We start from the raw sequence: 22,076 nt of genomic DNA, 5'->3' as shown, positions 1-22,076 counted from the left end.
AACATAGTCTTTAGAAGATATGATGCAGTAATGGTCCCTTGACTCCCTTTTTCTTTCTTTATATATTTTCATTATTTGTGTCCAAGGGAGAGGCCACCTTAACTTTTAAATATTTTTTTTCCCTAAATAATGACTTGTCAAAATGGAAACTCATAAATCATAAAAGCTTAGGATGGCAAATGGCTCTGAAAGAGCACAGATTGCAGTTACTAATCAGTTCATATGGTAACTCAGGCATAGAAAATAACTATTGAAAGAGTCTCTAAATGATTTCCACATCAATAGTTGTTTTCTGATGATTTTATAAAAGTGCATTAAATTGATGAATAAATGAAAGAGAAAATGTTTCCCCAGGCAATTATAACATAGGTGCTTTCTTCTATTTTCCATTCTTCTTGTTTTTAAATAAATTTATTCTATCCAGTGGTCTTCATTTGGATTCAGTTATTTGGTTATAGTAAATCAGTAAAAGGTTTTTTACAACTCAACTCAACATCTTCATTTTAAAAGACAATAAATTGTGTTTATTTCTCTCCAGAAACAAAAAAAAAAAATGCAATAAAATCTTCAATTAGAATTTTAGAAAGCAATGCCATAATTTATGGGAAATTTGTCAAGCTATAACTTGGTTTGGATATGAGAAAAAAAAGGGCACTGCTAAGGCTAATGTTTAACTAGCAGTTGCATCAGTACTTAAAGAGGAAATAGATACATTTAAATAAACGTTAAAAATATAAAGTAGTCTGTGTTGGAGTTTGAGGTGCATTTGTGGCGATTTTTTTGTCATCCATATTTAAAAACAGTTGCATTTGTTCTCCGTTTAATGAGTCGATGGCAGCAGGGACTCAAAGTGGCCAAGTACATGCAAGATAGCACAGTTCCTTCAATTGATTTCACAAGATGTAAAATCATCATTCAAACTACCGACTTTTTTTTCTTCCAGTATTTAACGACACTAGTGGCTCGTTTTTTTATGAACAGTAGGCTGACAGGAAAGGGGGATGAGAGAGGGGGAGAGAACCATAGGCCGGATTCAAATCCGCACCAAGGACTGAGGCCCCCATACATGGGTCGTGTGCGCTAACAACTACGCCACCAAAGCACGCCCAACTGTTGTTGTTTTTTTTTTTTAACAGGAAATGACCCTGGAACCTTACAAAACATGGTAGGACAATAAACAATGATTAGAGATGACTGTAACATTACACTTACATTGCCACTAAAAATGTAATTTTCAAAATTTGAAGAAAAAGCTTTTGATGGCACTATAGCAATCAAATGTGTATCACATTAATGAACAATCTTCTTGCATATTCCCAATACAATTTTTCAACATTTCATCTGTTATCATAAACTCTAATCTTCAAGCTTAAAAGGACTTATATCCATCACCCTAATCTCCAGATCGCTCTACAACTTCTCTTTGAAATCGAGTTTTTATTCTGGGAACAGCTTGGTGTTCTGCTGTTGTACCATTCTATATGCTGCCTGGACAACTTGCAGCACATTCTCATCCCAACTCATCAAATATTTACTTGATCAAGCCCCCTGTGTGTCACATACTGATGCTGCGGGGGTACCCCTAGTGCTACGTATTGACAAACAGCGTGCATGACAGGATGCAAGTGACCTGCGACAAAAAATTTGGCTTATTTCAGATTGTTCAGATTGAAGATTATGTAATATTTTGCAAGTTCCTTCCTCAACCTACCATACACCTAGCATGTCAGTGAATGATGAGAAGGGTAAACGCGTTGTGTCAGTATCTGACCCTCTGAGGGCGTTACTATGTGTCAATTTTTAATGAGCTGGGAGTGAGACTGCCTTTGCCTGGGATGCAGCATGAAGAACAGAGGAGAGCATGCTGGTCCTGATACTCTACAAACTTGGTATATCTGCATTGCTTTGCTCCTAGATCATTAACTTCCTCACTAACAGGGTCCAGGTGCTGAGATTCCCATCTACCCATCTGATCCTCAACACTGGCATCCCACAGGGATTTGTTTTCAGGCCTTCCTTCTTCGCTTTCTTTACACGTTATTTTTCTGCATGGAGGATTCTCCTATGTCTTATATATCTGACCTTTCTGTAATATTTTTTTCCTTTTATGTTTGTGATGTAATATTCTACTTAATGTTGTGTTTTCATTAGCTTTTACTACAAAATCATCACAATGAAAAGAAATAAACACCTGAAAATGTCTGTTTTTAGTTAGTCTATATGTCGTTTGATACTTTGCTTACAGACTTACTGAAATTATTTAACTTTTAAATTCGAATTTAAATTACTCAATATCACTTTATGCAAAGAAACTACACAAAAAAGAGATGCTGACAACATGGCATAATAACCAAAGAGAAATTTAATTATTAGAGCATTTCATACGTAATATGCTTTTTTAAATGTACATTTCAGACATAATCTTTGAGAAAGAGTATTTCTGCCCTTAAGTTTCAAACCTTGAGCTGTACACCCAAAGCAAAGGCTAAATGTTGACAGCTGCATTCTTTTCTTTTTTTTTAAGTCAAGAAACTACAGTACAAATCAAGCCTGGAAGCAGATTGCTTTGACTATGACACATTAAAAATCTGATTAAGTTCAGGGCTTCATGTTACCAGAATATTTTCATATTTTTTTACTGATAAAGTAGTAAAGAGACATGGGATCTCCTCTGACAGCCTCTATTAGAAATTCCCATCCAGCCTCATGGAGAAATTTTAGTGAATACTGTTTTAGTGATATATTTGTTGGTGGCATGTCCATGATTTGTCATTTCAAAATAACTTTGTGTTACATCATTTCTATGTGGAGTAATATTGCAGCTACCAATCAAAATGTGTCTTTGCAACAACTTATCTGGGTAATAAATAAAAGCTATTAATTTCCACCCTCACAAAGAAAAAGAAATTGGAAGCTGCTAAGTTACACGTCAGGTTTTTCACTAAGAAATTGAACATAAAAGTGTAAATCATAACAGATATTTTTTTCAAAGGGACAAAGACCTGCACTTTTTAATTTCCTGTGTTCTTCTTGAACAGGGGAGGACCACACACTCCGCATCCTGCTCTACTCGCTTATCTTCTTTTCGAGTGTATTTGGCAACCTACTGATTATCGTGGTGCTCACGTTCAACAAGCGCATGCGCACTGTCACCAACACCTTCCTGTTGTCACTTGCCATGAGTGACCTGATGATGGCCATATTCTGCATGCCTTTCAACTTGATCCCCAGCATTCTCAAAGACTTCATTTTTGGGGCTTTGATGTGCAAGATAGTGGCCTATCTCATGGGTGAGTAACAAAAGCACTGGGGGAATGGGTCTACTGTTGGGGGTTAGATGGGGGAATTTCTGTGTGTTGTCTAAGTCTTTATTTTAGTCATAGGATCTGATTAAAACTCACACACCCACACATTCTGGTTTAACTGTTTAACTTCTGTCATTGCATTGACCCTGACCTACACCAACTGTGATTAATCAAATAAGCATCCATTAAATTCAATAAGAGCTGCAGAGATCCACAGCTCAAATGGGGGAACCTGATGGTGCAATGTTACAACTATTGTCTAGCAATCTGGTCTGTCCACACGAAGGTTAAAAACAAAGCAATTGTATAACCTGCATGTATTTTGCAAAACATCATATAGGAGGCAATTTTGTCCTGTTCAACTAAGAAAAAAACAAATTTTATTGACCTATAAAATAGGGTTGTCACGATACTAAACTTTTCAACTCGATACCGATACTAAGGAAAATATTCGATACTCGATACCATTTTCGATACCACAAGGATAAAAACAAAGACTCCAAAATTCAACAGAAATATTTTCATTAAAAATAAAATACAATAAATAAATAAATATAATAAACAATAAGAACAATATTTTGAGGTTGTATGCTGTGCACAATATTAAGCAAGCTTGATAAAAAACTTACAAAATTAAAATTAAGTGTTCCTTCCTTGGCTATGCTTTGCACACATAATGACACTAGCCAAACCGGTTAAGAAACAAAAATAATTAGCTGCACCTGTTACAAAAAAGTGTGAAACTGAAAAGTGCACAGAATTATTCAATTACACAGTGTTCAGAAAGTGCATTTTCCTCTGTTCTGCACTTTAGATAAATGAAGGTTTAGGTGCCACTGGTGGTAGCACTGTATCGATACTTTTTGAAAATGAGTATTGTATCCGGATACAACGTTTCAGTATCAATAGTTTTTTTGAGTATCGATACTTTTGACAACCCTACTCTAAAATAACCTCAAACCATTCATTGTTTTTCTTTGGGAAAATACAAAAAGTTAACTTGAGATAAGAGACATACAAGGTATCTTTAACTGAAGTATACACATATTTTCTCTTAAAATTCTAATTGCTTTCCTAATGGAAAATATTTATTTTTTATATAAATCTTTCTGGCCCTTAAATACATTTTCTGTGAGGGTTGATAAAGCTGAAAAATGAGTGATGCACATATGACAATCACATTCTGTTGGCAAAAGTAATGAAATAGAAAGCACACTGCAAAAACGATCTAGAAATAAGTAAAAAATTTCTTAAATTAAGTGAATTTACCCTTAATTTGAGCAGGTAAATGAGATAGTTTGCCAATGGAATGAGTATTTTTAGTCTTAAAATAAGATAATTAGGTAATATGCACTTGAAATAAGACAATGCAATTGTGTTTTCTTATTTTAAGTGTAAATTGTCTTTTTCCATTAGCAGAATGTCTCTTTTAGCTCCTCAATTCAAGAACAAATGCACTTATTTTAAGAAAAATGACTTATCTAGATTTAGATTTTTTGCAGTGCAATTATACTTTTTAATTCCCTTAAGACATTTAATCAATTACCCAAAAGCTTCTTAAATAGAGATAGACTGTCTTTACAATTACAATATAGAAGATAATCTAGAAGAGAATCTATTCAGGTCTGTTATGGTGGCTTCATATAAACTTAGAGTATTTTTAATAATCAGAGCTGTAGATTTGTCTGTTCTCCCATAAAACAAAAAATAAATTCCCTGGCCACTGCTTGTGGAGATGAGTGCTGGAACTATGCCAGGTTTGGGTCTTTTGACTAAGGCTTTGATGTATTTGGTTGTGAAAGCTTGTTACACTGACCAAAGTCAACTACTCAAAGCACAGAGTGGCTGAGTTCCAGCCATCTAGATGTGTTGGCATTAAATCTATCATTGAGAATATTCTAATAAGGCAACAGCTGGTGGTGAAGACCCATCTAAGCAGCAGAAATGTTACTGTAAATCATATTACACTACAACTTCACCTGTCACAGCAAAGCAAAGAAACGGCAGCTGTTATAGCATAAATCAACTGCATTAACACTGGGTAATGAGTGCCAACAAATACCTCCAACTATAATGTGATTAGACTGATGTAGAAAATATTACACTGTCTTCAAAATAAACAATTTAAATTATGGCTGCAAATTAATGAAATGCTGAAATTCCTCAGCACACGTTAAACTTCATAAAACTTTTATTTTTGTATCAAACAGTTAACACAAGCCATCATGTTAATAAGCACTCAATATGCCAACTACACACTGATGGTATAAATAAAAAATACATCTGGCTATGGCTTTCTATATGCACAAGGAAGCCTACATCATTTCAAGGTCATACTTTTGTCAAAGTTCCATAAACATACAGGGATCCAAACTTCAACTATTGGTGTTTAAACATATCCAAACAAACACGTTTTTTTTTTTCCTAAGTCAGACACAAAATCACAGAGAAAAAAAAAAAAATCAGTCGACATCTTGTCGCCTCTCTGGGTCAGGCCAAAAGACTTTCTCAACATCACGATGTCCTCTTTGTCCAAAGCACAAGGGAAAATATCTCCTGGAATGCTGTTTTCAGGCCTGACATGATGCCTGGCTAATATACCCACATGTGTCATTCATTGCCTGTAAAAGGGCTAAGCATTGATGGGGACGATGGTCAAAGACCTTTCAGCGCCAGGTAGAGAAGAACTCTTTGATTGAATTCAAGAATGGAGAATGTGGGGGGAGGTTGAGTGCAGTGAGGAGTGGGTGATCTGTAAACCAGTTGTGGACCAAAGTACCCCTATTGTTGATAATTTGGAAATTGAGTGAAAAGCAATGAGTTGTGTTTACAGTTTCACAAAAAAAAGTTGCTATGCAGTGAATTGTACCTGTGCAAAGCAGTGTTTGTGCTTCTAGTTTTGCAAACTCAGTGAGTAGTTATATAAGTAAGAGTCTATAAGTATTAATAGAAAAACAATATCACAACTTAGTTATGGTATGGTTCAGGCTATTCTACTTAATTTACCGACAACATTTTATGAAGAGATAGCATATAATCCATCCATATTCTCCCACTTATTCTGCCAGGGTCATGTTGGGGTTGGTTTCTATCTACAGCAGCCAATGAGAGTGATGCAGGGTACACCCTGGACAGGGTGCCATTTTGTCGCAGGGCAACACAGACACACGGAGAGACATACAACCATGCACAGAAACACTCACACCTTAGGACAATCCAATGTTGCCAGTTAACCTAACAGTCGTGTTTTGGATTGTGGAAGGAAGACGGAGAACCCAAAGAGAACCTGTGCATTTTGTTTGACTTAGGTTGGCATTTCCTTTAGACTAAGAAAACATGTTTCAGATATCAGGAATACATATTCAGTAAAACTAGTACATATCAAAATGTTGTTACCGTGAAAATATTACGGGATTATTTCTCGAATGGTAGAAGATCAATGTACCTATTTAGGTGAAATATTTTGGCAGCAGTGGCTGTTTGCAGCCGCCCTTCGGATATTATCATCCAAATAAATGGCCGTTATAAGAGGCTATCAGTCCCATAGAATTTTTTTTATGCACAAAACTATGACAAAAATTGTACTAAATCAGGAAATAAAACAACGCAATTGGCTGTAGGGAGAGGAGATAGAAGACACTCCGTGTTTACTGAAGAAGTAAACTCGTAGAACTGCTACTGACCAGGTTACAGTAGCTTTGGGGAGAATGTTACTATGGTGACTGAAACAGGTTGAGGAAACACTCTCTGTGAAACGGAAAAATCTGAGTTTCACTGTTTTCAGGTTAAGACAACTTCTAAAACTTCTTTCTGAAACAGACCCCAGAGAGCAAAATAAAGCCTAATAGAGACATTTTTCTAATTATCCACTGAAGCTGTTAACCTTCATTTTGAGGTGTAAACAATAAGAAGCACCTTTGGGTATTTTTTTTTTCCCTGAGCCTCCCTGCCACCACCATGGTTCCACCTCCCTATCCTAAACATAAAGCTTATATTGTCACAGAGGACATGGATAAGCGAGGTAAAGAGTAATTTCCTGTCTTGTCCTTTGAGACAGAAGATGGAAGATCATATCACCAGCAGTTCAGCAGCATGATGTTCTTCAACATGGCATTCGAATATCTACTAAATTTTTTACATTGTCACTCTCTTTCCTTCATCAGTGGCTGCACAACACTGAGCCTGGTTGTGTTGACAGATATTTCAAAATTAATAATTTTTTTTCTTCTGACTCTTTGTAAGTCTGAGCCCTATTCTTAGTCTTATATTATAGTTGTTTTATTGCCTTATGAAAAGGTGATGACATTTGATCACCTGTGGTAAAATGCTAATTTTCTCAGCTTTTTATACAACATCTTTTTTTTTCTCCAACAGGCACCTCAGTGAGCATTTCCACTTTTAACCTGGTTGCCATAGCCATTGAGCGCTACAGTGCCATCTGCAAGCCTCTGAAGTCACGGGCATGGCAGACCCGTTCCCATGCATATCGGGTGATTGCTGCTACATGGGTACTGGCCTTCATCATCATGATCCCCTACCCAATTATCAGTCACCTCAGACCATTTAAACGCCCTGATAACACCACTGCACACCAATGCCGCCACAAGTGGCCCCTTGCAACAGCGGAGCAGACCTGGTGAGTGTTATTGGTCTAAACGAGGGGTGTCAAACTCAAGTCCTCGAGGGCCGATGTCCTGCAATTTTTGGATACATCTCTAGTCTAACATACCTGAATCAAAGGATTAAATTACTTCCTTAGTATGCAGACAAATTATGCCTATCAGTCCTGCTAATGACTGTATTATTTGATTCAGGTGTGTTAAAGCAGATACATATCTAAGATGACATATTCTATTATGATCCATTATACTTAAAACAAAATGTTAACAGGCAGGCCCATTGGTCCATCTTCATGTATTTGGTTTACGATAACACAAATGGTTCCAATATTTTACTTCAATTCCAGTTACAGTGGTCCATGTTCTGTTGTGTTGAATTTGTTTAGAGGAACTGCAATAAGTATGGTAGACAAGAAACACAAAATGAGAGGGTAATTACAACACGCAGGCATGCAGGTGCATGCAGATGGGGATTTTGGCACTCCATTGGGGTTTACAATATTGGGAGAAGTAATGAGATGTAATTATAAATTATAAATGCCTATTACCACTTCAATAAAAGCAAACAACTCTTTATTAAGTGGAATTTTCTGTGTGGTTGTAGCTCTTGCAAGAGCAGCAGATGAGTTGCTTAAAATTAGATGTGTTATTTGTTTCCAATTAAGATGTAGATGACAGTTTTTATATTTGTCTACTATAAAATGGTATAAGAGTCTGTCTTTTCCTTTTCCTACTTTCTTAGTTGTTTGTCTAACTTTTAAATTTGTCTTTTGTAGGTATGTGTTACTTCTGCTTGTGCTGTTCGCAATTCCAGGAGTTGTTATGATTGTCGCTTATGGACTGATCTCTAGGGAACTTTATAGAGGCATCCAATTTGAGACCGGCCTTAAAAAAGACTCCACTGGTAATGTATTTTAATGCGCAACATATTTGTTAGAAATCTTTTAAAATGAACTGAAAAATAAATGGCTTAATGTTAAAGAAAAAAATGTAACGTTTTAGGTCAAAATGTCTGATAATAAAATCAAAATTCCAAATAGCTGAGATTCAGTAAAGTGGATATTTATTTGAAAAAACATTTAATTGTGCTTCACACACCATGTTATTCCAAGTTTAATATATAGTTTCTAAACATGATTGTTCACAAGAGGATGTAAAATGGGGGTTAAAACATTATTTTACAAAAGATAAAATGAAAATACTTTACCTTACATGCCTAAGCAAGTTTACGCCATTTGTTAAGCTACAACTTACTCAATCTCTTTTAAAAGGTTTCCTCTTAGGTTAAATTTTCTGGCAATTCAAAGTTAATACCCGTAATAAAAACAACAAACCTGTTTACAAACTGTTTTTTTGTTTTAAGAAACATATAGATAAAATTCAGATTTTCCAGAAAACCTAATAGATTATAACATATCATCTTTTTATCTATTAGATGATTTTTCCAAATGTAGTATATTTATTTCACATTAGTTAAGTACAGCTTTCTCAGAGTCTGACTTAATGTAATTATTAGTAGGAGGATACAATGGAAGACTAAGCAAAACATATAAGAGCATTTTAGTTTGGTGGATAGTTTTTTGCTTCTTTGTAATTAGACTTGTCCTGTTGTCCTCGGATAATGTAACTGCTTTCCCTATAATTTCTACAGAACATCTTTGAAGCATCGCTCCTGGTCTGGTCTGATCAATCTTCTTTTTCTTTCTGGGCTCTTCAGATCCCTCTCTTTTTCCTAAATGTTCTGCTGGTGATGTATTCCTATTCTAACCCTGAAAAATATAAAATCTTCATCCCTTGGCTGGACTGGACATTTATCCTTCATTCTGGACATCATGGACCCTACATATCCCCAAATCTTTATGAGAAACTTCTTCAAGTGATCACTAGGCTTGTATTCCTATACTAACCCTGAAAATACACACCTTCGTCCCGTGGCCAGATATAACTTCTTCTTTTTTCTTCTTGGAACTGGGCAGATTCTCTTTCTAGCTCATCATGGTCCCTGAAAAAATAACATCATTGCCCCCTGGCCAGGCTTTCGTTTCTTCTTTCTTCATTCCATCAGAGGTCTGGTTATTCGTCTTTCCCTTTGGCTATTCCTCAGGTGATGTGGTTGAGCTGGGGAGCAGGCCCCCCTGCCTGTGTTCTGTGATCAAGGATCTAAGCAGGAGTGTTGCAGCCGAGATGCAGATTTGACCAGATTGGCAAAAACATGTTCCTTTAAACCTATACATAAACAGGAATCCATCTTCTTGACCAATAGGACACTATAGTACCTTTTAGGGACTTTGAATTTCCAGGCTCATTGTCCAGGCCATGCAGGCTATATTTGGTCTGCCGGTCACCCTACAACCAGCCCAGTCTAAACATCAACCACTTCCTAATCATTCCCTTCTTATATGAACAGTCTTAACATTTAACAATCACAAATTTTACTATTATCATAATTTATTGATTATTATTTTTGTGTGTCGATATAACCAGATCTTCTTACAACCTTAGTTTGTCCTCGTTGTGCGTCCGCTTTATATGGCTGCATTTCATATTACATGTATTTCTGCTTTTTCTCAAGACCTTTATCAATTCTTAATTCTTAATACAGAAACAACAGTGCTCACAATAAGAGACATTTTACAAAATTGGTAAAAGAGAATCAATTTAGTTTTATCATAAGTATATGCAGTATTGTCAGAACAATGTAAAATCAGAATCACAGATTTTTTTTAACTAAGGTCATAGAGAAGGCCTTTACCTTTATCTGAGACTTCCTCTTTGAAAGTAACTTAAAGTAACTAAAAATTTTAAAAATCACAATTTATCCACATCACAGCACCTTGTATACACTGCCTTTCCTCTCAAGCACGTTTCAGACTCCTGATTTTTGCTACACAGGAAGCCTTGCTTTAAAGGGGATGACACATTAATATATTCTATTAACCTAAAGCAGTATGTATGGTATGTTTGTTACATGTCAGGTACGCCGGTCATTGACCTTGACCATGGCACCTTAAAGTAGAACTACAGTCAGTCCCTGGACTGGCATGGCTATCACTGCGCCTACATAGTTAGGGACTAATTTCCCCCTGGGATCAGCTTCATAGTCATGGTAGGACACTTATTTGATTTTATTTATTTTGCTCAGGCTACTCATAGGCCCACAGCCCGCTAAATGTTGAAAGGGCGATGTTACTGCCATTACTAATGATATATACTAGAAATTTTACACATTCAGTAATACAATGTCACAGGGGTTGGTGTGGGGGGATGGTCATTTAAGAAGGGGGATTATTTTTAAGATTTTTTTAAGAAGGGGGATGCCATCCCCTTTCTTGAATACTACTTCAATATTTATTTGTGGGGCAACAAAATTAGTATCATGATGGGTTCACTAAAAGCGACCCAAGAATGCAGAACACCACTGACGGACACAGGGATGAAAGTTTAACAAGTTTATTGATGCATAAGCACACAGAATGTACTGGTTCAGGTTCGGGGCCTGGATACTTGTTCACCGGAGTCTGCGTGAGAGACAGTTCGGTTTGCGTTGCCAACAGAGGTTTGATTTCCTGAAGTTTACTGATTGTACCTTGAGGGTTCTTGAGGTTAGCTTTGGGAGGGTCTCTGTTGGATCTGGAGAAGAGTTCATCAGCCGAGTCCGTTTGCTGCTTCAGCGTCTCACGTCTAATATGAACAGACCTTGGTTTAGGGTTTCCCAGCTCTAGTCCAGAGCTGCTTGGAAGTTCTCTGTGGACAGAGACAAGGGTTAGAATCCAAGCTGGATTCAAAAGTCATAGAGTAACACTGAGGATCTAGGCTTAAGCGCTGACCAACTGGAACAACACTGCGGCGTTGAGGCAAGGTCTGAAGACAGCTTAAGTAGTGGATCCTCTGATGATCTTGATGAGCTGCAGCTGAGCAGGAGGCTCCCTCAGAGGATCCACGGCGGACTCTGCTGGAGAAAGGTGGAATTTCTCCAGCTCCCAACAGTACCCCCCCCCTCAACGACCGCCCCTTGGCGGTCCGGAAGAGGTTGATGGGCAGGAACACTCGTACTCCTCGATAAGGGCAGGATCGAGGATGTACGAGCCCGGAACCCACTGGCGATCCTCCGGTCCGTAGCCCTCCCAGTCGACGAGGTACTGCCATCTGCGACCTCGTCGACGGGAGTCCACAATGCGACGGACAGTGAAGGCCGGATGACCATCGACCTCCAGGGCGGGTGGTGGGGAGTCGGACGGTGGGCACAGAGGGCTCGAAGAGACAGGCTTGACTTGGGACACTTGAAAGGTAGGGTGGATTCGGAGGGACTGAGGTAGTTGGAGACGAACGGCTGAGGGGTTGATGACTCGAGTGATCTTGTAGGGCCCGATGAACCTAGGAGAGAGCTTTCGAGACATCCCCTTGAGGGGAATGTCTCGAGTGGACAGCCATACCTCCTGGCCCTCAGTGTACTCGGGGGCGGGGCGTCTCCTGGCGTCGGCGAAACGTTTACTGGACTCTGTTGACCGGTTGAGGGTGGCGATGGTTTCTCTCCAGATTCTTTGGCAACGGCGGATGTGTTGGTTTACGGACTGGACCGAAATCTCTCTCTCGTCTTTGGGGAAAAGAGGTGGTTGATAGCCGAGACTAACCTGGAACGGGGATTGTCCGGTGGATGCAGATCTGAGGGAGTTGTGTGCGTATTCTACCCAAGGGAGAAATTGGCTCCAGTCCACGGGATTGTTTGAAGTGAGGCAGCGAAGGGTTGACTCCAACTGCTGGTTCATTCTCTCAGTCTGACCATTAGATTGGGGGTGGTAACCAGAGGTGAGAGAGGGTTTGCAGCCGAGGGCAGAACAGAAAGCCTTCCAGAGCTGGGAAATGAACTGAGGGCCTCTGTCCGAGAGGATCTCTTGGGGAATGCCGTGTAGCCGGAAAACATGCTTGATAAGGAGCTGGGCTGTCTGGAAGGCCGTGGGAAGTTTTCTAAGGGGAATAAGATGGCAGGACTTCGAGAAACGGTCAACAATGGTGAATATGGTGGACATACCTCGAGAGACAGGGAGACCGGTGACAAAATCAATGGCTATATGGGACCAAGGACGCGAGGGAACAGGAAGCGGCTGACGCAGGCCAGAAGGAGGTTGGTGTGAGGCTTTGTTACGGGCACATGTGGGGCAAGCCAACACATACTCCTTGACGTCCCTATGGAGAGTGGGCCACCAGAAGCGTCTTGAGATGAGGGCTACAGTTCTGCTGACTCCTGGATGAGCAGAGAACTTGGCGGCGTGCATCCAATGGATGAGACGGGACCTGACGGAAGATGGAACAGAGGTTCGGTTAGTGGGACCGTTACCTGGATCGGGTTCAGTGGCCAGGGCTGAGTTAATGAGGTCAGTTATTTCCCAGTTGACCACCCCCACTGTGCAGGAAGCCGGAAGAACAGGTTCAGGTGTCTCGGGATGATCGACGGAGTAGAGACGAGAGAGAGAATCGGGCTTGACATTTTTGGATCCGGGTCTGTAGGAGATGATGAGATTGAACCGAGAGAAGAAAATTGACCACCTGGATTGGCGAGGATTAGCCTGTTTGGTTGACTGGATGTAAGCCAGGTTCTTGTGGTCAGTCCATACAAGAACCGGATGCTCAGCTCCTTCCAGCCAATGTCTCCATTTTTCCAACGCCAGTTTAATGGCCAGAAGCTCTCGGTCACCCACATCGTAATTTTGCTCTGCAGAAGAAAGTCTATGGGAGAAGAAAGCACAAGGGTGTATCTTTTGATCTGAATCTAGTCTCTGGGATAGGACTGCTCCAACACCAGAATCTGAAGCATCCACCTCAAGAATAAACTGCTTCGCTGGGTCAGGTTGCATAAGCACAGGTGCTCTGGAAAACAAGGATTTTAATTTATCAAACGCTGCTTGAGCCTCAGGAGTCCACTGAAAAATGCGTTTGACAGAGGTCAGAGAAGTTAATGGAAGGGCGGTCTGGCTGTAGTTTCTGATAAACCGACGATAGAAGTTAGCAAAACCTAAAAACCTTTGTAGCTGTTTGCGGTTCTCTGGAACTGGCCAGTCTAATACAGCCTTAATCTTGTCCTCAGATGGTTTTAGCTGGCCGCCCTCGAGCACAAACCCCAAAAAGGTGACTGAAGGTCGATGAAATTCGCACTTCTCGGCTTTCACGAACAGCTTGTTCTCCAGCAGTCTCTGCAAAACAAGGCGGACATGTTTCTTGTGTTCATCGAGGTTCTTGGAGTAAATGAGAATGTCGTCAATGTACACGAAAACAAATACATTGAGAAAGTCTCTGAGAACATCATTTACGAGGGCCTGGAAGCAGGCTGGAGCGTTAGTTAGACCAAAGGGCATTACTAGATATTCGAATTGGCCCAAGGGTGTTTTGAAGGCTGTTTTCCATTCGTCGCCTTCACGGATCCTAAGGAGATGATAAGCGTTTCTTAAATCCAGTTTAGAAAACACCGTAGCTCCCTGTACAGGTTCAAACGCAGAGGCAAGGAGAGGAAGTGGGTATTTGTTCTTAACTGTAATCTGATTCAAACCTCGATAATCAATACAAGGTCTCAGGGAACCATCCTTCTTCCCCACGAAGAAAAACCCGGCGCCCAATGGAGAGGAAGATGGACGGATTATTCCAGCAGCTAATGATTCGTTGATGTATTTTTCCATGGTTTCTCTTTCGGGCTTGGAAATATTATACAATCTGCTGCTGGGTAGAGGAGCACCAGGTAAAAGTTCAATGGCGCAATCGTATGGTCTGTGTGGAGGTAGGGACGTCGCACTGACCTTACTGAAGACAGGGGCTAGGTCATGGTACTCAGAAGGAACTGAAGAAAGGTCAGGAGAGTCCATCTCCCCCCCACCTCTAGGAGACCCCACCAAGGGGGCAGCAGAACGAAGGCATGTTTCATGGCATGAGATGGACCATGATTCCAGGTGACGTTCAGTCCAGTTAATGTGAGGATTATGCTTCTCCAACCATTCGAAACCGAGCACCAGCGGGGAACATGCGGAGGGAAAAACAAAAAATGTTATAGTCTCTCGGTGGTTACCTGACAGAAGTAGCTCGAGGGGCTGAGTTTGATGGGTAACTTGATGGAGTCTTATCTTATCCGTCAATAGCGGATACACTGAGAGGCTGAATCAGAGGAATGGTTTCAATTTGGAGTTGCTGGACGAGGTTAGAATCGATTAGGTTACGTTCACAGCCCAAGTCGATGAATGCAGAAAAAGAGAGGTTTTGATTAGCACAGAACAACGTGGCAGGAAGTAACAGTCGAGGAGATTTCTTAGTGTTTATCTGGCCCGCCAGACTCATCAGATCTTCTGGCGGGCCCAGGCTTTTGATTTAGCCGGGCAGGAAGCGATGAAGTGTCCACTCTCGCCACAGTAAATACATAGTTTGCTTAGAAAACGCCTTTGCCTCTCCTCTGGAGTGAGCCTAGTGTGTCCCACCTGCATGGGTTCGACATCCCTTTCGCTCAAATGAGAGGCCTGAATAGGCAACGGTAGAGACTGGGACTTAGGCCTCTGAATGGGCAGCTGCTCTGTAGAGGAAGAACAAACAGTCACGTTATGTGAGGCAGAAGAAAGTGTACCCTGCTTCTTTGAACTGTTTCTGGCACGAATTCTATTATCCAATCTAATGGAGAGGCGAATTAGATCTTCGAGGGTAGCTGGTTCGTCGAGGGTTGCGAGCTCATCCTTAATGTGCTCATTTAATGCCATGAAAAAGGCTCCCTTTAAAGCACTTTGGTTCCATCCGGAAGCTGCCGCTTTAACCCGGAAGTTAATGGAAAATTCAGCCACCGAAGAGTTTCCCTGTTTTAGGTTGAAAAGAGCTCTGGAGTCTATAGTTTGGTCAGTTTCCTGGTTGAATACCTGGGTAAATTCAGAGATGAAATCAGAGTAATAGCAGTTTAAGCTATCGTCAGCGGCGAATCTTGCCTGAGCCCATTCCAAGGCTCTTCCCGTTAACTGTGAGAGAATGAAAGTTATCTTCTTGTAATCCGTGGAAAAGCTGCCAGGGGAGTTCTGAAAAATCAATCGACATTGAAATAAAAATCCTTTGCAATCTTTCATGTTACCAGAAAATCTTTCTGGGAGACTAGGACGGAACTCAGATGACGTCACTGCTGGTGACCTAGGAGGAGGGACTGGACCCGGAAATGGTTGTTGTACCGATGCAGCATTAGCGCTGTTCACGTAGTTAGCATAGCTTTGAAAAGCTTGATTTTGTCTTTCTATGTGGGTGTTTAACTCACGTAGAGCCAGGCCGTGTCCATGGATCTGGGCAGCCTGTTCCTCTAGTCGACGGATGTAGTGATCTGCTGGGTCTTGAGTTTGGCCGCAGTGTTCTGTCATGATGGGTTCACTAAAAGCGACCCAATGATGCTGAACACCACTGACGGACACAGGGATGAAAGTTTAACAAGTTTATTGATGCATAAGCACACAGAATGTACTGGTTCAGGTTCGGGGCCTGGATACTGGTTCACCGGAGTCTGCGTGAGAGACAGTTCAGTTAGCGTTGCCAACAGAGGTTTGATTTCCTGAAGTTTACTGATTGTACCTTGAGGGTTCTTGAGGTTAGCTTTGGGAGGGTCTCTGTTGGATCTGGAGAAGAGTTCATCAGCCGAGTCCGTTTGCTGCTTCAGCGTCTCACGTCTAATATGAACAGACCTTGGTTTAGGGTTTCCCAGCTCTAGTCCAGAGCTGCTTGGAAGTTCTCTGTGATTCTTCAGGTTTGGCTCTGAGGGTCGGCTCGGCAGGTTAGCTCTTCCTGAGCTTTCACAGAGGAGGCACAGGTTTCCTGGAAGACAGAGACAAGGGTTAGAATCCAAGCTGGATTCAAAAGTCATAGAGTAACACTGAGGATCTAGGCTTAAGCGCTGACCAACTGGAACAACACTGCGGCGTTGAGGCAAGGTCTGAAGACAGCTTAAGTAGTGGATCCTCTGATGATCTTGATGAGCTGCAGCTGAGCAGGAGGCTCCCTCAGAGGATCCACGGCGGACTCTGCTGGAGAAAGGTGGAATTTCTCCAGCTCCCAACAATTAGGCCAGAATGAACTGCATATAATCAGTTTTACTTGACAAGAGTCAAGACAAGCACTGAGTTATAGAATTCAGTTTTCTCTAAACTGTGGGCCTGGGCATTGCAATTATTTTTGAATTTTCAATTTCTTTACAAAATACAGTTTATCAAACATAAAACAAGAACACAGGAACAATATAGTGTAATAGTATGTGTGTTTTCATTGTATTTGAAAGACAATTCATCTACCCTATAGAGGAAACCATCTTATGTTTGTTAAATGTAACCCTGGGCCTCTACAAATGTTTTGTTCGACTTTTTCCTTTATGGAAGAATAATAGGATGATCAAATATTTCTGATAAGTTTCAATATCCCCCTGAAGATGATTACTGTGTTTTTGCAGGAAATGTGAGTCAATTTTTACTCCATCAAGCTGAGAAACTGCTTTTTAAAGAACGATGAGTCATTCAGAATAAACCTACAAATAGGTGCCTGTGTCATCACAGGGATCAATCTACTGGCTACAGGAAAAAGGGGACAAATAATGATAACCATTTAAGGGCATTTAAAAAAAAATGTAGAAAAAAACATTTGTTCAACAATAAACATTCTGTACTGCCACTAAAAAAGGAGTATTGCTGAAATTTTGACTACCTTTTTCTTAAAGTATATTTTAACATAATGAGCAATTTGGCAATCAGGATCAAACTGCTAGAGAAAATCCCTGTTTTGAATACAAAATAGTGTAAAATTTTGAGATTGTTTTTCTTCATCTGTCTATCCATCTGTGCATCCATTAGTCGTCAGGGTGTACCTGTTGTCTGTCTCTATTGGTCATTGGGGAATAGGTCGCCAATTTATTACAGAAGAACACAGTGGAACAGATGACAAAAAAGTAAAAAACAATCACACACACACAGACACACACACTGCTTAGATGATGTAGAGAGAGACCAGTCGACCAGAAAGATAGAGACCAGTCAACTTAACAGACATGTTTTTTGACTGTGAGAGGAACCTTAATACCCAGTTGGAATTCACACATGCATGGGGAGGACATGCAAAATCAATGAAGAAAGAATCCCAGCTGAAATTGAAACCCAGTCCCTGCAAGGCAACACTTGTGTAATTGATTTTCCCTATATTTCCAAGATGATCAGTTTTGATAAGCTTTATCAAACTCAAATGATCAGTAAAATAAGGTCTTTGTGGATGATAAAGAGCTTTAAGATTGCAGTAGAAATACAGATTTAGAGATTTAACGTTCAAAAGCTGTTCAAGGTTAAGACATTTTTTTTTATTAAAAACACAGATAAGTGTCAGGTTGAGTGGAGGTTTTGGAGGACCCAGATGAAGAGATGTAAACTTAAGTGGTTTCTTGCAGATTTAACAATTCAAAAAGGTGGCAACTGAGGCAAAATCCAAAAACAACAAAATATCTAACACCAAAAAATAGAAGATGTCAGGGAAAACACACAAGAGGATCAAGAAACAATGACAAATCGGCACTGGGGAACTGCACAGGGAGAGTATAAGTGGGAGACTGAACAAAGACTGGGCTAATGAGCTGACAAGGAGCAGATGTGGATGGAAGCATCTAGAAGGGAGCTAGGGGAAGGAGACTGACACAAGGGGGCAACAGAGGGTAAACAAGAAATAAGTAAGAACTAAAAAAATACACAAAATGGAAAATAAACCAATGAAAATTCGAAAAGAAAATGAAAACAGATCCAAAACCATGAAAATGAGAGATTACATAAATTCATATATATTAAAAAAAGGTTGCTTCACTCCAACCCATACTATAACTCATAGACATTGAGCTCAGTAACTCAATGGCTCAATAACTTCAGCTAAACTGAAGGGTTGGTCTCCACAGTGGGCTCCTCAGTTGGGAACTGGACTGGAAACTAAATTGTTTCCCTTGGGAATAATAGAGAACCTAAGTTACACAAATGTATGAAAAATACATTGCCAAGACCCAACTTGCATCTGATAGAAAATTGAGATTGAGATTATAAGAGAGGGGACATCCAAACTCAAAGACCGAAAACTTATCAAAAAGTTTAATTGTAATAATACATGCAACCTGTGTCTTACAATTTAAAATATGTAATTACTTTATTGAAGAAAATCCTGGCCTGGAGGCTTTCTGCATGGAATTTCTATGCTCTCCCTGTACATTAATGGGTTTTTACTGGTATTCTATCTTCTGTGAAACATAGTTAATTTCGGTATTTAGTACAGATAATATTGCACATTATACAATTTAAAATCCTTGTGTATTTTAGGGCTATTTAGGAGAAACTTTCACATATTCAGTCAGGTATTCAGATTAAAAACCTGAGGATAAAAATAGTTCTAGGTGATAATGGTTTCACCCATGATATGCTCTTTTTTATCACCTCATATGGGTTTAGCAATAAAAATCAAGAACTTAATTTGAAAAAATATGTTATTAAAAATGCTTAAAAAATGCTAAGAGAAGACAATTTTGTGACAATACAAGGAAATATTTAACTCCTATATGAATATGAATGAAATGATATAAATACAGGAACTAGAGAAATATTCAAAGGTTTTTTCATTTGGGAAATCCCAAATTAAACAATAGGATAATATAATATTAATTCTGGATGTAATATAGAGATTAGTTTGGTAGAAATTAAAGAAAGTTTTGGATCACCTCTTGTGAGGTGGAAGAAATAAAATTCTGAAAGTAATACATGGAGATAAGCATGCAGAAGGACAGATTTGTGCATGATTTTTGCAAATTAAAACACTGCAGACCAGTCAAATTGCATAATTAGATTAGCAACTGTGCACTGAAGTTGGTGGCACAAAATAACAGGCAGCATGTCTTTCTGGTACTGCGTACAGCCCCTAAACCTTTTACTGGTTTCCAGTACCAGTAAAGGGCATGGATAAGATTTTACTTGATTCCAGTTCAAAGTAATGCAGCTATTTTGAGTAACTTTTTCTTTATGTAGAAACATTCTAATGCGTATAAAATTAGAGCCTATTTTGCATATAAATCTAATCATTTTGAAAAATGTTGAATATTTACTTTTGTTGCAATTACCAGTTATAAAAATACTAAAAGCTTTTACACTGCTGTTTCCCTGTAGATGTAAAGAATGGGCTGACTTCCTCTTTGTCTAGTAATCCTGATGATGGAGACGGTTGCTATGTTAATGAGGTCAAACGGCAACGCTCAATGGAGATGTCCACCATGTCTACATCTACCCAGTCCATGAAGATTGACAGACCCCGCAGCAATGCATCTGGAGCCAAGCTGGAGGCCAAGAAGCGAGTCATTCGAATGCTGGTGGTCATCGTTTTTTTGTTCTTTCTCTGCTGGATGCCTCTATACTGTGTAAACACGTGGCGGGCTTTTGATAACGCCACCGCTGAAAGTACCCTCTCAGGGACACCCATTGCATTCATCCATTTGCTGAGTTACACCTCTGCTTGTGTCAACCCAATAATCTACTGCTTCATGAATACACGCTTCCGCAAGGCCCTGTTCGGCACTTTCTCCTGCTGCTTTGCTCCTTGCTGCCATCATTGCCGCCGGCGGGAACCACGTGAGAACGAGGAGGATGTTATGGCAACGGGGGCATCCATGTCCAGGTTCAGTTACACCATAGTCAGTACCATGGGAACCTGCTGAAGACAGTTACTACAGCAACATAATATCCACATCCTTTGTTTCCATGCCAGTGCTATGCGCTTAGGGAAAATCATTAGTAGAAACAGCCCATATACTGTAATGAACCAGTCTGGAAGCTTCACCTGACTGTAAGTAAAAATTACAAAGTGAAATTTAGTCAACCAGTGTAAACACCTCCATGGTCTATGAAAGTAGCACAAAAGAAGTATTTATGTAGTTTTTTTAAGAGTGAACGAAGGCAGATTTTCTAATTTTTGTGCCGGTTGTGAGTTCATATTTTTTAGACTCAGACAGGAGTAATAAGTTATAATATATAAGAGCGGGCACTCCATTGCTTATACATATTTATATAGCTAAAAAAGGAGATCAATTAAAGCTGTTTAATAGTCATTTGTGCAAATTTCTGTGTTGATGTTATTTTAATTAACTTGTGGCGTAAGTGCCTGCTTCTAAAAACGACAATGCTGCTTTTGTCTAGTATTGAGCTGCCTCATTTATTACTGGCAATGTATTGTAAGGGTTTTACCTGTTGACTTAGGAAACTGTATCAAGTGTTTTTATGGGAAATGATTAAGTAGGCTCAATATTCCACTGGTGGAAAACAGAATACAGTGCAACTTTGCTGCTTCGATGATATATTATGTAAATGTTATATTGTAAATTTCTTGTGTTAAAATATGGTAAACATAGGATTTTCTAAAGTTATTATATTATTGTTATTGCTACTATGAGAAAAAAAAGAAAACCCACGTAACCCAATTTGTGCCACATTTCAATGAACATATACAATAAAAGACAATAGTATACCTAAACCTTTTTTAGGTTTTATGCATCATGTATTTTGATTTCCGATATTAGACACAACATCGGTTATTATCCTGAAACTTGAACACAAGTCAAAAACTTATGACCAAAATACTACTTAAGATAAAAAATCTAAATAAGCTTTAAATGTGATACTTTTGATTTCTTTGAGGTGAGGGTCTGTTTAGCTCGAATTAGTTATACTTGTCTCACTGGTAGCATATAATAAGATCTCAGTAAAGTACAGTATAGGAACTCTTGGGTTGTAAAAGGCTAACAGGTAGTTAGAGCTCTTATTTTAGTAGGTTTTAGCATCTGACATTTTTTCCCCAACTCATCAAAGCAACTAAAGCGAAGCCTCTCTCCAATTTCTAGATTGTTATGACAGAACAGAGCACCTTAAAAACTGAAACGTCAAGCGTGGAGCATCCGGCACGTCTAACCTCAAAGTGCACAAGTATCCAAGTTGAGGCATTAGACGCATTTTTTGAAACTGAAAACTCTTATGTGATATGACTTCTTTGAGTCACAGATCCCCATTTCTAATGGGCTTGAAGCACAATATTAAATTTTACCCTTAAATCATTATTGACCAACTTTAGAGGAAACGTAACTTCCCTAATAATTTGAAATCTTTAT

At 39.5% G+C, this 22,076-nt stretch overlaps 1 protein-coding gene across 4 annotated transcripts in view; it reads left to right on the top strand.

The window, feature by feature from the left end:
- LOC119798518 (cholecystokinin receptor-like) overlaps window positions 1-22,076 on the top strand; it is a 59,643-nt gene that overhangs the window by 23,839 nt on the left and 13,728 nt on the right. Inside the window, exons 2-5 of one of the 4 annotated variants that reach the window (XR_005282727.1) lie at window positions 3,039-3,290; window positions 7,680-7,941; window positions 8,701-8,828; window positions 20,089-20,593. Coding sequence is in view for 2 of the 4 variants with exons in the window: in XM_038308029.1 (XP_038163957.1) it covers window positions 3,039-3,290; window positions 7,680-7,941; window positions 8,701-8,828; window positions 20,089-20,633 (1,187 nt within the window). In the remaining 2 variants the exon portion in view is untranslated. Of the gene's footprint in view, window positions 1-3,038; window positions 3,291-7,679; window positions 7,942-8,700; window positions 8,829-20,088; window positions 21,446-22,076 lie in introns of those variants that run through there. The other 3 variants (XR_005282726.1, XM_038308028.1, XM_038308029.1) reach the window with 3 other exon arrangements.

Source organism: Cyprinodon tularosa, unplaced genomic scaffold, assembly GCF_016077235.1.
Source record: "Cyprinodon tularosa strain WSP-4 unplaced genomic scaffold, ASM1607723v1 ctg629, whole genome shotgun sequence".
NCBI lineage: Eukaryota > Metazoa > Chordata > Actinopteri > Cyprinodontiformes > Cyprinodontidae > Cyprinodon > Cyprinodon tularosa.
This window is presented reverse-complemented; position numbering and strand designations above follow the sequence as displayed.